The sequence below is a fragment of the Sceloporus undulatus genome, chromosome 4 (assembly GCF_019175285.1).
Source record: "Sceloporus undulatus isolate JIND9_A2432 ecotype Alabama chromosome 4, SceUnd_v1.1, whole genome shotgun sequence".
NCBI lineage: Eukaryota > Metazoa > Chordata > Lepidosauria > Squamata > Phrynosomatidae > Sceloporus > Sceloporus undulatus.
Genome location: NC_056525.1, coordinates 90,715,331 through 90,731,823, shown reverse-complemented (window position 1 = coordinate 90,731,823; position 16,493 = coordinate 90,715,331). Strand labels below are relative to the sequence as shown.

The window sequence follows — 16,493 nt, the reverse complement described above, 5'->3', positions numbered from 1 at the left end:
GGATTTGTAGTTTTGTGAGATATTTAGCCTTTTCTATCACAGAGCTCTGGTGTCACAACAAACTAAAAATCCCAGAATTCCACAGCAATGGGCCATGGCAATTAAAGTGGTGTCAAACTGCATTATTGCTGTGGTGAAGTTGCAGCCTAAGAATTTGATGCTGACAAACAGCTTGCCACTATAGGATCAGTTTATGTACACAAGTATCTATAAAGAGTAAAGAAATGGTGAAGCTGACCTTGATATAGTCTCTGGATACCACATATTAAGCAAATGTTACTGTGTATCTTGAGACAGAATTTTATACACACATACCATGGCAAATTATGGAAGATATGTCCTTTCTGCATATCTTCAGTAAGTCTGGTGCTCCCACCTTTTGTGATAATAGACCCTAATCTATTGAATGGAATATGAAAAATTGCAAGAGGGAATATCTCTCCATAGCTTCTGCTACAGTTGGTCACTGAAATTAGTAGCCGTTGGGGATGGAAAGGATATTTGCAATTAATTGAACCCGTACAGACAGGCCAAAATAAAACTGCTTCATATCACTTTGGAGATATGCTGTTTAAATGATGCATGCGTCCTTAGAGGCCAGAAGCCATGCCAATGTCATGCTCTAGTCCTAAGGACCGGAGTGCAGCTTCTGGCCTCTTAAGATGCATGTGTCATTTAAACAGCATACTTCCGAACTGACCCGAAGCAGCTTTATTTTGGCCTGTCTGTACAAGCCCATTTATTCCCAAGTCTAAATCTAGGTTTTCTGGCAGGTGGGAAATCTCATTGGAAAGAAGAGTGAAAACAACAAGAAGTTTCAATTTCCCCCTAGTATTCAAAATCCCAAAGTGTCACACAGGAATTATTCTGTGGAGGAAAAAATGTAGGGTTTGTGTGTGGTGCATGCAAAAACCCTATTTTCTGCACAGAAAATGGGATGTGTAGGGGAAAAACAGAGTAATTTCTGTGCAACAGTTTGGGACAGTCAAATTAGGGGAGAATACTGCAGTGGAATAGTAATTTTATTCTGCAGCCAGGAGAAAACTAATGCATTCATCATTGCATATGGGAACAAAACAGTTGAGGATTTTCATCCCTAGTGATCATTCCTCTAGCAGACAAATAAATTAATTCCCAAGAGCAGAAGCGGTCAACTATGACTCCCCATATATTTTTGCCCTGCATTCCTAGTCTTTGTATGCAAATGGTGAAGAATTATATGAGCCGAAGTCCAAAATCACTAGGAGGGGCCAGTTGTCTGTTTCTGTTCTAGTCTAATGGGCAGTAGGAGGATGAATCTGAAGGCAGCAACTGCCTACACATCACTTCACGTGTGCTTTCAATATTCATTTGCAAAATGTGTAAAAAAATAATAATACAAGGAATCACATATATTTGGCAACAGTTACCTCTCCAGCCTATATTGGCCAAAAATAATTCAAATCCCTGTTCTTTTTTATCATCTGTATATAAAAAAGAGTTTAAGTTAATTTTATTTAACTTGCATAGACACAGTTATTTTAGAACACCTGTATCAGCAAAAACCATCAACTTGGCATCTTTACTGCACTACATCCAATCATGTCTATTCATGTAAAACTAAGTCACAGCAGTATATCAGTTAGTTGGGTAACGTTAATTCTTGACAGCAAAGCATCAGTGTGCACAAGCAAATACACAAGATTCTGCTCTTGTTAGAGAAACTACAGCACCTTCTTGTGTCTTATCTTCAACAGAGCATTACTATTTCTGAAATTCTGGGTTTTGCTTTTTCTCTCCTGCTCCTGTTATGCTGTTTCTGTATCTTCAACAGTGGCCCAATTCTTTCTCATTGTGAAAAGCAATCTATCTGTCTAGAGGCACTCAGTTTTTTCAAAATGAATTTTCAAGTCCTACACTCAGTAATGTTTATCTTACTGTTGATAGTTTGATATATATTTGTTCATTTGTTTTAGTCTATCTTAAGTGCAATGTTTTGGAAAACATATACTGCTTCTGCACACATTACTTGAACTAAATTTTTATTATTATTGTTCAATTTGATTTTTTTGTTGTTTGCTAAATATTATTCAAAGACTGCTCATTGGTCAAAGGCACTCTACATTTCAATGATATCCACAAGAAATCAATCAATCAATCATTTATTTACGGTCACAGACCAAATATACAGAAGAAATTAATTTCTACTGAGAAGAATTCCAGATTGCAAAGTTATACGGCACTGCTAACTACCAGTCAGGATAAAACAATGAAATGTAACTTGTATACTTTTAATTATCTGAAATGCTGATATTTAATTTAAAAAAAAAACTGCTTATTTGAAAAAAAATAGTTTTATTTGTTGTGTAGTCCTTCTAAATCCTACTTCACTGGTACAGGTCTTCACTCTTTAGGAGGAGTATTTTATCTCTGCTCATAACAAAGCCCTTCATTATTTAAGGCAAATTTTGCAGAACTACTCCAGAAAAAATACTGACATTTACAGACGTTTTAAAAGAGCTTAGGATTTCAAAAAATATAAAACATAATTACTTTTATGACCATTTTGATTAAGATTTTTTAAAATTTCTATCTTCACTTTCTGATGTTCTACTGCGACACTAATATGAATATAGCTTCGATATGCTTAACAGCTATCTTTCATCAACTTAAAGTAAGTTCATTGATTAAATAAACTTACCATATCCATGAATGACGGCGACTACGAAAATGGTTAAAACGTAACATCTTCCAAGATAGTTGGTGTTACTATTTCATTATAGTCTTTTTTCTTATACACCAAACTTCTTCATATGTCTCTTATCTTGCACAAAATATTTCAGAGTTTTATTCTTTGTGATTACATGCCAGCTTCCATTTCAGCGTGAATCTCCCTTCATATGTGAATGTGTAAGACTTGGGAATCAAAATTCAAGGGTGCAGTCAGAACATCCTCTACAGCCTTCCATAGTTTCTTGCTTATATCAGGGAGAAAAATCTATTCTTGGAAAAAAGTTCTTGACTGCAGTTTCCTGTTTTCATTTATATAATCCTTCCACAATGATAATGAAATCCAAAAATGAGAAGATTAAGCAGGAAGTTTATTTAGTGTCCAGCCATTAGCTTCAAAGTGAAGATCATAGCTAAACCCAAAGTTTGTGGATGTGTTTTAAAACTCCACATCACTCATAGTCTTCATTCAATACATTATTCTTGCAGCTGTAGTAACTCTCATTTGACTGCGTGTTGAGCAGAACTAACTGAAAATTTAATTTATTTATTGATATATACCAGTAACGTTGCAATGGGGAAAGTATGTTTAAATTTATTGGGTTTTTTTTAAAAAAAAAACTTACCCATAGAAGGAGAAGTAAAAACAAAAATATACCAATACCAGCACTTAAAGACAAATCATAACAATTGACTATTTACTCCCCCTCTGATTCTCATCAAGAGCTATTGTCTCTATATTCTGGCTTGAATATGTTAGACTCTAGTATCTTACTGTATTGTTTAGTGGAACAATAGTTGTACGGAAGGTATGATGCTGTTCTGATTCATTGCATATGTACAAAAACCAAAATGGTAGCAACACAGAAATGGCAAGTACTGCCATAATATGCATGTTCAGATTCTGTAGTTTCAACCCACTCAGTGGACATATCTAGCTGGATCTCCTGGGTCAGTGAAAATGAAAATTACCAGCAAAGTCCATTGGAAACCATGTTCTATGAGGAATGTCTTAGGGAGCTGGGTATGCTTAGCCTGGGGAAGACAAAGTTAAGAGGTGACATGATGGGTGTTGTTTTTGTTAACTTCCCTCAAGTCAAGCTCACTTCATGATGACCCTGTGAATGAAACTTCTCTTGTCCTCTACTGCTCTACTCAGGTATGTCAGTCTCAGGACTGTCCATCTCTTTCTACAGCCTTCTACCTTTCCTACCATTATTGTCTTTTTGATTAATGATTCATGCCTTCTCATGATGTGGTCTAAATACCACAGCCTCAGTTTAGTCATCCTGGCTTCCAAGGAGATTTCAGGCTGTTCAAGAACCCATTGGTTTGTCTTTTTGGTCATCCACAATATTCTCAGCACTCTTCTCCATAATCACATCTTAAATGAGTTTATTTATTTCCTATCCACTTTCTTCACTGTCCAGATCTCACATGTGTACATGGTGATGGAGAGTATGATGGCTTGAGTGTTCAGTGCTCTTTAGGATTTTGTGCAGCTCTTTCATAGCTGTCTTGCCCAATTCTAGGCTTCTTCTAATTTCTTGACTGCAGTCTCTATTCTGATTAATGTTTGGTCCAAGGTATGGGAATGCTTTGATTCTTTCAATTTTCTCATGATTTAGGATGAATTTGTATAGATCTTCCATTGTCATTATTTTTATTTTCTTAATGTTGAACATAAAGCCTACCTTGGCACTTTTCTCCTTCATCCTCTTCAATAATTGCTCTAGGTCTTTGTTGATAATTTTAGTAGTATTGTGTCATCTGCATATCTTAGTTGTTAATGCTCCTAACTCCAATCTTTGCTCCTCCTGCTCTGTGTATAATATATTCTGCATACGTGTTTAATAAATAGGGTGATAGTATGCAGCCTTGCCTGACTCATTTTCTAATTGGGAACTATTCTGTTTCTCCAAACTCAGTTTTGATGGCAGCCTCTTGTCCTGAGTACAGGTTATATATCCTGATAGTCAAATGTAGTGGTACTCCCATTTCTTTGAGAGCATTCTAGATTTGTGATCTATGCAGTCAAAAGCTTTACTATAATCAATGAAGCACATGTTATTTTTCTTTTGGATTTCCCTGGTGTGTTCCATTCTCTGCCATATGTTTGCAGTGTGATTCCTAGTGCCTCTTCTTTTTCTGAAACTTGCTTGCATTTCTGAGATTTCTCGATCACTATATCGTAGGAGTCTTTTCTGTAGAATTTTGAGCATGACTTTACCTGCATGGGAAATTAGTGCAATGGTCCTGTAGTTACTGCAATCTTTTGTGTTTCCTTTTTTGTGTATAGGAACATATATTGACTTTTTCCAATCTGTAGGCCATTGCTTTGTTTTTGATATTTGTTGGCAGATTTCAGATAGAACTAAATTTGATTCTGTGGACTGTAACAGTTCTGTTAATATGTCATCTGTTCCTGGTGATTTATTCCTCAAAATTGACTGCAACTTCACTTTCCAGAATTTGGGATGAATTGATAGACATTTTTAAATATATGAAAGGATGTCATATGGAAAAATGAGAAAACTTGTTTTATGCTGCTCCAGAGACTAGGACATGATGGATAAATGGATTCAAATTACAGAAAAAGAGATTCCCACTTTTAGAAAGAACTTCCTGACTGTAAGAGCTGTTTGACAGTGGAACACACTCCCCCAGAGTGTGGTGGAGTCTTCTGCCTTGGAGGTTTTTAAACAGAGGCTGGATGGCCCTCTGTTGGCAGTGCTTTGATTGTGTCTTCCTGCATGGCAAGGGGGTAGACTAGGTGGCCCTTGTGGTCTCTTCCAGCTCTATGATTTGTTGTATTTTGCATCCTTGTCATTCACACAGCACATGGTAGAGAGAGACGTATAACTTGCCTCCCCTTCTGTTTGTAAGTAGCTCCATGTGGGATAGAACAGCCTTTCATATATTTAAAGTGTATAGTGCTTTAAAAAGCAAAAGTTAGGATGGTGACATACATATAAAACAGGAGAGCAGAAGTCAGTATAGTGTTGTGAGTGTGTGCGTGCGCACATGTGTGCACATGTGTGCACATGTGCATGGGCATGTGTGCAAGATTAGGTAAGGGAAAGCAACAAGGGAGAGATGCAGGATCAACGTAAAAAGAGAGAGAAAAGCTGCAGAGTCTGAAGGAGCAGACTGGTTTCTACTGTATGTGGGTGGGGGTGATGTGGACAGCAGGGATGATCTAGGAAGATTCTGAAAAATGCAATTTTATGAACTCTGAGAAATATTGCCTGATGCAGTAACCATACAAATCAATCACGAGAATAAAACAGCTTGAGAAACACTAAGCTTGTCTAATCTAGTATGAGCTGGACTTGAGCACTAAGATCAAAATCGACAAAGGGTCAGAAACACTGACAGTGAATAGCAGACTCTTTGAGCTCTGCATATGAATGGACTGTATGTTCTCCAGAGATAGCACAGAAGAGCCATCTTGCTTACCCCAGGAATGGTGTATGCATTTGATGCTTGCAGAAAGCAAACTGTCACACCTGTTTGGATAGAATGAGTGAACTGAACCATGCATATAGAGCTTTATGAAATAAGCAAGGTGTAGTATTGACTTCACACAGGATTCCAGATCAAATACAGACATTGATCATTCTTGATGGAGGTAATGGAAAACTGGAATCTATCCATTTCAATACGTGGCTCCTGCTCCCTTTTTATTTAACTAATATGTAAAAGGAGTTATTCAGTTATTCATGATTACCAATATTATCAATCACTAACTAGAGGATATAGGCTTTTAAAAATGCTTTCAGAGATAGCCTCATACAAATGGGTACTTTAAATACAGGAATTTCACAAGAAAAAATGATCACAAAACAGAAGGTATGCACAATTATATGGAAGCATCATTTTTTCAGCAAGCCTGTGATTCCAGAAAAGGGTTTTACTTCATGAGATTCAAAGGTAATATGGTATCACACTATACAGAAGGATGTAGGCAGCTTAGCAGGAAGCTAACAGCATGAATGCTACTGAAGCAACCTCAGTTATCAGCTGAACAGCTAGCCACTAGCTGCCAGCAGCATTTAACAATGAGTCACACACCACTGCTAGAAGAATATCATCATTGGTCTGACTTCTAAAAGCAACGTTGAGCAATAATGACTGTGAATTGAACCAACAAGCACAAAAAGTAAAATAAGCACTTATACCATGGTAATAAATGTATTTTTTTAAAAAAACACAGACATTTTTAGAAAAAGAAATTTCATACCTACTAAAACCAGATTTGATGCAATTATCTAAGAAATAAAGAAGATGCTATGCCCCTTGTTATGGACTTTTTAAAAAGCAGAAATATAAATCTGTAGTTCAATATCTTATCTTAGCTGACATTTATCTGGTTTTGAAAGAAGATAGCTGTCTTAGTCTGTTGCAGCAAAAACAACATAGACTGCATATTTATGATAGCAGGAGCTTGTATAGACTATAACACCCTTCATCAGATGGATGGAGCCTTAGTCAGAATTTCACACACATATCACCTGTGTTAGTGGTGTAGTTGCGGATAGTGAAGTCAGGGGAAAATTAAATACCGAGAGTAATCATGTTGGAAGACCTTTGCAGTCTTTTTCCCCATCCTTAGATAGGGATTTCCTGCATGCAAACTCCTCATCCCCCCTCTCTCATTTAAACTAACCATGTGGGTCACTCCCCCTTTGGGGCTAACAGATATTCTCTCAAAATGTTTTCAACTGAGCTGTTAGTTCTCCATCTTCCTGCTCTCTCAACTTTCCTTTGAAAGATGGTGAGATAAATATTTCTTTTACCTGAACTATTCACTATCTAGATTAGGATATAGCGTCTATGTAAATATATATTAAAGTTATTAGTAAACTTTTTTTAAAACTATTATTATTATTAACCTTTATTTATGAAGCGCTGTAAATTTACACAGCACTGTACATGCAATCTTTTTAGTTAGACAGTTCCCTGCCCTCAGGCTTACAATCAAAAAAGACATGACACAGAAGGAGAAGGGAGTGGAGACGGGAAAGGGTAAGAGGTCCAGCAGTTCCTCTCTACCTCCGAGGCCTGGACCAAGGCAGATGGACTGAAGGGAGGGCTTGGCTTCAAAATGGAAGGTTAATTATTATCCAGGGAAAATACATACTCACAAGTAGGATAATACATATACAGTACATAGCAATACAGGAAATGGATCGATAAACAGTCAACAACAGAACATCAGATAGTAAGTGACAATTATGCAATGCCTGGGAAGGCTTCTCGGAACAGGATGGTCTTCAACTCCGTTTTGAAGCTGGTTAAAGAAGTGATGGCTCTTGCTTGTGGAGGAAGAAGGTTCCAGGAGTGAGGGGCAGCAAGTGAAAAGGGGCGAATCCGGGCTGGGGCAGAGGAAATCCTGGGCTGGGACAGGAACCCTTGACTACCAGAACGGAGGGCCCTGGTGGGAAGGTGAGGAGAAAGAAGGTCTGATAAGTAAGGAGGGGCCAGTCCATGGAAGGCTTTGAATGTCGACAGCAGGAGCTTATACTGAATGCGGAAAGGGAGAGGGAGCCAGTGAAGGGATGCCAACACAGGAGAGATGTGGTCAGAGCGGTGGGTGGAAGTGATAATGCATGCAGCTGAATGCTGGACAGAGATTAAAGGACAGAGGTGAGAAAGAGGAAGCCCAGCCAGGAGGACATTACAGTAGTCAAGTCATGAGATCACTAGGGCATGGACCAGGATCTTGGCAGTAGAGGCGGAGAGATATGGTTGGATTTTGGCAATATTGTACAAAAAGAATCTACAAGCCTTGGCTGTGATTTGGATCTGAGGGATACACGACAGAGAAGAGTCAAAGATAAAGCCAAGACTGCAGGCTTGCTGGACTGGTTGAATGGAAATGTTGTCCACAGAGACAGAAAAGGAGTGTTGAAGGTTGGGCTTAGGAGGAAAGACAAGAAGCTCCGTCTTGGACATGTTGAGCTTCAAACGCCGATGGCGCATCCACTGTGAGACAGCTGTAAGGCAAGACGAGACTTGCTGTTCAAGCCTTGGAGAAAGGTCAGGGGCAGAAAGATACAGCTGGGTGTCATCGGCATACAGATGGTAGGAAAAACCAAAAGAGCTGATGAGTTTTCCTAAGGACAGTGTGTAGAGAGAAAACAGAAGGGGACCCAGAACAGAGCCCTGGGGAACTCCAACAGATAAGGGAACAGGAGAAGTCTGACCTCCTGCAACTACTGCAAAAGATCTGCCAGACAAGTAAGATCTAAACCAGTCAAGAACAGAGTCTGAGAACCCAAGGTCAGAGAGTATGTCAATTAGGAGACAGTGATCAACGGTGTCAAAGGCTGCAGACAAATCGAGAAGGATGAGAACAGAGTAAAGGCCATTAGCCTTGGCCTGTAAAAGGTCATTCGAGATCTTAGTGAGAGCTGTCTCTGTAGAATGCCTTGGGCGGAAACCAGACTGAAAGGGATCAAGGATGGAGTTGGTTTCAAGAAACTTAAGACAGCGCAAATAAACAACCCGCTCCAAAACTTTAGAAAGAAAGGGGAGAAGAGAAATCGGACGATAGCTAGACAAGGAGGAGGGGTCAAGGGAAGGTTTTTTCAGAATTGGGGAAATAAGCGCATGTTTGAAGTCCGACGGGAAGGAGCCTGTAGAGAGAGAGAGATTGAAGATATGGAGAAGCGAGGAAAGAAAGGAGGGAGCTAGAGAGATTAGAAGACAAGTAGGAATAGGATCAAGAGGACAGGTAGCAGGTTTGGAAGAGTTCAGAAGTGTAGAGAGTTCATCCAAAGAGGCAGGAGGAAAGACAGAAAATTTGTTAGGCGAAGGCAATAGAAGATTAAGAGCAGAAGAAGAATCAGGAGGGACTATCTCAGAGCGAATGGTGGTAATCTTAGAGATGAAATAGTTAGCAAAGTCATTAGGAGAGAAAGATGAAGAGACAGGAGGAGAGGGAGGTTTAAGCAAAGTGTTGAAGGTGGAGAACAAATGCTGCGGGCGCCTCTCATTGGAAGAGATCAATGATTTGTAATAATTCTGTTTTGCCATAGAGAGGGCGCGTGAGAAGGAAGAAAGAACAAATTTGAAATGGATAAAATCAGCCCACTCTTTGGACAACGAGCTACATGTTTGTGGATTTTTGGAGTCAGTCTCAGTTCTTAGTTCTAGTTAGACAAGAGCACATTTCTGCTACTCTGTTGTGTTATAGCTAAACTCTAACAGGCTCAGCTTTGATATTTTGATATTTAAATATTTTTTGTTTCCTTAGCAAAGGCTGAAGCATTGTAACCTTAAATTACCCCACAAATAATAGTGACAATTACACAAATTACTTTAATAGAAGTGACAATATTTATTAGATAGTTACTGCTATAGGCAGACAGGATGCCCAGAACTGTATGTTCCCTTGGTCCTGAAAGGGAGTGAGTCTGGCCCCAGGAAAGCATCCACTCTGCTCAGGACTGCTGCTGAGGCTAATCTACTGCAATACCAAATCAGAAAGCAAGGAAGCAATAAGTAGTTTTAGCAATTTTCTCCCCACTGTGAGAAAATCTTCAGTGTGCAGTTTTCAATGACTGCAGTGGACACTTCCTATCAGCAGGCTGGCAATTTAACCACCCACAGATTACTGCACCCCATATTATTCAAAGGTGGCACACGTGTCTATGTACAGGCCATCCATGCAACCACCCATGCTTTTTGCCATCTGTGGGAGCCCCTGGAACCAACCCTCCATGGATGTATTGTATCACCATTCACTGTATTCCACTGTGGTCTACTATATTCACAATTCAAGACTTTATTTTACAAAAATTCATAGATTTTTATGTTAAAAAACCCAAAATATTTTCTGCACAGGAAATGCTGTTTTCTATGCAATCCCACTCCCATATGTGAACTGTGTGTGGAATATGTTCTGAACTGTAAATATTCTTATTAATTAATGATTTCCCCTTGTGAGGATTTACCAGCTCTTGAGAAACATACTTTTCAATTATTTTTCAGGTATTATTAAATGTTCTTTCCATCTCTAAGGACATTTTCACATGGGGAAAATTGGAAGGTTAACCAAGTGAGAATCTGGGGTCATCCAAGGTATTTCACATAATTTTGCAAAAGAGTGTCACACAGCATCACATGCAAACGGGTTCCATCCCAAACAGAAACGTGCGAGACCCTGGGAATAGTTTATTTAACAAAAATACTGAATTTGCAAGTCCATTTCCATTGCGAATTTGTGTTCAATTTGCAATTGCATTAGTGTGAAAGGTATTTCCAGATGATGATGATGATGATGATGATTTGTATCCCACCTCTCCCTGTATTGGATCGAGGCGGGTAACAGCAAACAAGAACAATAAAATCAAACATGAGTATCAATAGAAAAAAGCATAACAGGACATATTAGATCCTAGTTCCCCAATCTCCCTCCCACCCTAAAATACCATTAAAAACAATTCTCAATAAAATGGTCAATAAAATAAATCTAGATTAAAGTCTGGTGGGTACAGCTAAACAAATGGAGAGTAAAAACTCTGAGGAGATCAGTTTGGGAAGGCCTGCCGGAAGAGATACATTTTTATTGCCTTCTTAAAAGCCTCCAAAGATGTTAGATGGCTAATCTCATTCGGCAGGTCATTCCAAATTTTTGGAGCAGCAACAGAGAATGTCCTCTGGGAAGTCGTCTTCAGTCTAGTTCTCTCTAACTGCAGTAGGTTCTTCCCAGAGGACCTGAGAGTGCGGGAAGGATTGTATGGGAGGAGGCGTTCCCTCAGGTAAGCTGGGCCCAAGCCATGCAGGGCTTTATAAGTAATAACAAACGCTTATACTGTGCCTGGAAGCTAATGGGCAGCCAGTGTAGGAATTTTAAGATTGGTGTAATAGAATTAAATTTGGAACTCCCTGTCACCAATCTGGCTGCCATATTTTGGACCAGTTGCAGTTTCCGAACATGGCATAAGGGTTGCCCCATGTAGAGCGCATTGCAGAAATCAAGACGAGAGGTTACCAGTGAATGTACCAGAGGGCATTTTCCATTGTCACCCCCAGACTGTGGAACAGCCTGCCAGATGAGAACCGTCTACTTACATCCTTAGACAGCTTTAAAAAGGCTGTTAAGACGGATCTCTTCCGGCAGGCCTTCCCAGAATAGAGAACCCGGCCTTAGAAGAATGTCTGGGAAAGATACTGCTGCTCCCACTGATTGCGGGTGTGATGTTGCTGACTTTTTGGTCAGTTTTTAACTTGTATGTTTGTGTATTTTTTGTTTTGTGCCTTTTTAAATACTGTAGTGGATTTAATACTTTTTTAAGCAGGGGAGGGTATTAGGGATTTTACAAGTTCTGTATTTTAACTTTGTTAGCCGCCCCGATTGTTCTCAGAGGGGCGGGATACAAATAAATTATTATTATTATTTACAACTGTTTCTAGGTTTTCCCATTCCAGGAAGGGTTGTAGCTGGTGAATCAGCCAAAGCTGATAATGGGCGCTCCTGGTTGTCGCATCCACCTGGGATGACAGCTGAAGTGACGAGTCCAGGAGCACCCCCAAGCTACAAACACAGGGGGCAGTGTGACCCCGTCCAGAACTGGAGAGCTTATCACCATACCCAGATTGGGATTGCCTATAGTGAGTACCTCCGTTTTATTTGGATTCAATTTAAGTCTATTTTCCCTCATCCAATCCATTACTGACTTCAGGCAGTCATTCAGATGGGAGATGCCATCCTTGGCTACTGAAGCAGTCCAAGACATGGAGAATCAAATTTGGGTGTCATCAGCGTACTGATAACACCCTGCCCCATGTCTCCGGATGATCTCACCCAGCGGCTTCATGTAAATGTTGAAAAGCATTGGCGACACCCGATTTGAGCTCCCTCTTAGCCAAACAACTGTTGCCAGGCAACACCATCTGGAACCTGCCCAAGAGATAGGACCAGAACCATTGCAGAACAGTGCCTCCGATTCCTAATTCCCTCAGGTGCTCCAGAAGGATACCATGGTCTATGATATCAAAGGCTGCTGAGAAGTCCAAGAGCACCAACAGGGCTACACTTCCCCTGTCGATGCACAGACAGAGATACTAAAGCGACCAGAGCAGTCTCCACTCCATATCCTGACCTGAAGCCAGTTTGAAATGGATCAAGATAATTGGTGTCATCCAAGACTGCTTGGAGTTGGTTAAGTTAAACCATGGGATTCCCCCCCCCCCAAATGAGAAACAAACTTCAATTCCCATGATCCTTTGTTGAGAGTTTGCTTCCGGTACTCCTTTGTCTTCACTGGCTACTGAGAGGAAAGCAGCTGTCTTTCAGTGAGGAAAGGGTGAAGGGGGGGAGGAGGAGGAGCCTGAGCATGCCTCTTTATTCTAGTTCACCTCTAACTCAGAGGGTTTTCCTTGGTCCTCATATAGACCCATATAGATTCTCACAGCCTGTATAGTAGCCCGGGAGGGGGGAGGAAGCTCTTGTATTGAAACAGAAGTGTAAAATCTTTGTGATGCAATAAACCTCTCTATGCGCACGCGCAAACACACAAATCCAAAATCACAAACCTGATCGGTATGTACTCGCGTGATAACTAAGTTTGCATTCGAGCTCCTTTAGCCCTCAGATGCATGCTGTGTTGCTCATGCATTTGATAAGTAATCACGCAACTTCAAGCATTTCTGAGATGCTACCACTTTCTTCTTTTTGGGGGGGATGATGATACATTTCCCCCATGTGAAAAAAGTCATAACACTGGGTGAACTTGCACAGCATTATGTGCGATATTCAGGCATTCCATGAGTCTTGCTCTGTTTTCTTTCTTTAGCAAAATTGCTATGTAGCTCTGGAATGGTGAACTTCTGCTTCTTGGAGCTCTGAATGGATGGATGTCTTCATCAGATGTAGTACATGTTAACAGTGGGGCTGCTAGTCTCTAGTTGACACAGACAGCCTCAGTGACTAGCTGGGACTATGTGCCTCCACATGTATGTACTTGTTTATTTCTCTCATCCTGCATCTTATACATTCCAAATCATCTTTTCTTTTTCTGTATCTCCAATTTCTATTTTTCCCCACTTTCAGCCAAGCTGCTGCGTTCAGGGGCTGCATTGCAGCAAAAGAAAAGAGATTCAGGGGGTCACTGGTTAGCAATGCCAGGAACATAGAGCTCATGTCCAGGAATCTAGAGGTCCCATGGCTGCCTCTGTTCATTCTCTTTTCCTAGTGCATGCTGACCACTTCCTGAAGGGTTCTATGGTTGCTTGACATTTTTATTTTCATTTGGGTAGTGACAGGTCTTGAATGGGGTACAAGAGTTAACAACTATGTTTGTACCAGCTGCCCACTCTTTCATGCCCATAGTAAGCCCCTCTTCACATCTGGTGGTACTTTATCTTTACACCCATGTTAACAGTTGCAGAGTCCAGTGGGATACTTCTGGCTATGAGGTGGGGGTACCTGTGGAAAATCTGAAAATATAGATATTTTCCCTATTCAATCTGGAATTTGTTTTCTGTAGTGGTTATTTGTGATCTTCCCTTGTTACTGATGAATGAATATGTTCAGCAATGTTTCCATCCTCCCCCCCCTCCCCTTTTTCACATGCCCAGTGATGATGCTTTGTACTCATCTTGCCTTTTCCTTCCATATCGTATGATGAATGGTAAGAGGGTGTTGATCTTATTTCATACAGTGCCCTTTCACCATTGTTTGCCATTAATAAAACAAAAAAACCCTGAATAATGTATGCATATAACTTACCTCTACATTAATTTAAAAGGCACTGGTAAATAACACTAACAGATGTGGAAACTTTCTGTGCTATAAACACTACCCTCCCCCCCATACATACTTGATTCCATATGTAACCCAGAGAGAGGTTTTGCTTTGTTGTTCTTGCTTTCTTTTTCAAAATCCAGATAGCTTGTACAAGTACCATTCTATGTAATTTTATGCACATAGCAATTTAAATAACTCTTTTTGCAATACATTGGTTTTGTTACTAAAGTCAAAACAGAGTTAGTCCTTTCTTATGAATTAGAGTATCCCAGCTAATATAAAATGGATACATTATCAGAACGAGAAACAGAACTTTCTACATTCTAGTCAAACTCCCTGCATGCATGGAATATGCTACCACTCACCTCTAAGATTAACCCTACTATCCACACAACAGTATGTCATAAAGAGAGAATAAAATACCAGACATTCTTCAATGATGCAACTAATCATCTGGAAAAAGCAGTCCAGATGGCACAATCAAAATTGGCCTTTACATCTGACCTTCTGTTAAAATATACCAAACGAAGAGTGTATTATTAACTCTAATTTTAAAATGAGCCCTACATTAAATAAAGTTTTATTAATTTTCAGATTACAATGAATTACAGATGTAATGGGTCTCTACCTTGCTTAGCATGACCTGGGGGATGGCATCTGAGTCAGCATCCAAAATTACTTAATGATTGTATGGTAAACCTTTTCCAACATGGCTGCTGCTGAAATTTTCCTTGTGTAACCTGGACTGCAGTATAAAAAGGCCTTATGTAATGGCTATGGTTGCTCTTAAAAATAAAAATAAAGAAAAAGAAAAAAACAACAGCAACACTAATTCAGGCTTTAAATTACAGAATCACCACCTCCTCTCTTAGTAGCTTTAACAACTTAAGTAGGAAGAAACTAAATTTTCTCCAGTGATGTAGCATAGCATATTCCACGTTTATAATCTGGATGAGAGTCCATAATGCAGGGTTCAGCTACCTCCCCTTTAGAATCCCAGTTTATTCACAGGTAGACAGTGAACAGCAAGAGTAACAGTAAGAGCCAATAGCAACAGATGTATGATATAGAATATGCACTAAAACAAAGCTACTTGCACTGTAATATACACTGGAGATGAGCAGCTATACCTTTTAATAAATAATACAGATAAGAGATTTTGAAAAGGTATAGCTTTTCAAACACTTGCAGTGCTGTGACATGATAAAAATCATTGACCCATATTCCTCCATTACATGTAATTGTGAAAGTTTCAGGAGCCTGAAAGCTGCAAGACTGGCTGACCCTTGACTAGTCTTGTAGAAATATTATCAAAATCCTGCAATCTGCTATAACAATGCTGAAAAGATAACATAGAGAACTGGCAAGAATTCAAGGCAAACGAAAAACCAGTTAACAGGAATTCAAGCCATCGAAAGGCTCAGCCCATTAAATTAACTTCCTCTTGCACACAGTGATGGCCAAACTTCCTCAGCTTCACTGAGAATCAGATCAATATTAATGAGCTCTCTGAAAGCATTCCAGAAAAGTCTCATCTATATCTGAGAACCTAATGAGTGTGGATAGTGTTGTATACACAGGCTTATTGTACTGATCCTGGAAATGGTAACTAGTATAGATAAAAGGTCACTTGGAAAGTTAAATACAGTGGGACCTTGTTATACACTGAGGTTTGGTTCCAAGATCTCCCATGGATAACAAAATCCGTGTATGCTCAAGTCCCATTAAATATAATTACGTAGCAAAATGGTGTCCCTTATAAAAATGGAAAATCAAGGTTTGATATTTGAAATTTATATATATTTTTTAACATTTTCAAACCATGGATGAATCAGTGTATAAAAAATTCGTGTATAAGAAGGGCCTGAGAAAAATGCACATGTGGAAACAAAAAAGGGTTTTAGAACTGAAGAGCAGCAGCACCACTTATAACATTTGCAAGAAATTAATCCAAAGAACTGATCCGAAGACTGAGAACACACTAAACAAATAGTTCAGAGTAATCAACAGGAGTTATAAAGGGAGT

At 39.5% G+C, this 16,493-nt stretch overlaps 1 protein-coding gene across 3 annotated transcripts in view; it reads right to left on the bottom strand.

Annotated features, from left to right (window-relative positions):
- Positions 1–16,493, bottom strand: part of PDE4B (phosphodiesterase 4B) — a 334,921-nt gene that overhangs the window by 127,176 nt on the left and 191,252 nt on the right. Inside the window, exon 1 of one of the 3 annotated variants that reach the window (XM_042461940.1) lies at positions 2,681–2,755. The exons of the other annotated variants lie outside the window; for them this stretch is intronic. Coding sequence (XP_042317874.1) covers positions 2,681–2,727 — 47 coding nt within the window. The 5' untranslated portion in view covers positions 2,728–2,755. Of the gene's footprint in view, positions 1–2,680; positions 2,756–16,493 lie in introns of those variants that run through there. 3 annotated transcript variants of the gene reach the window in all.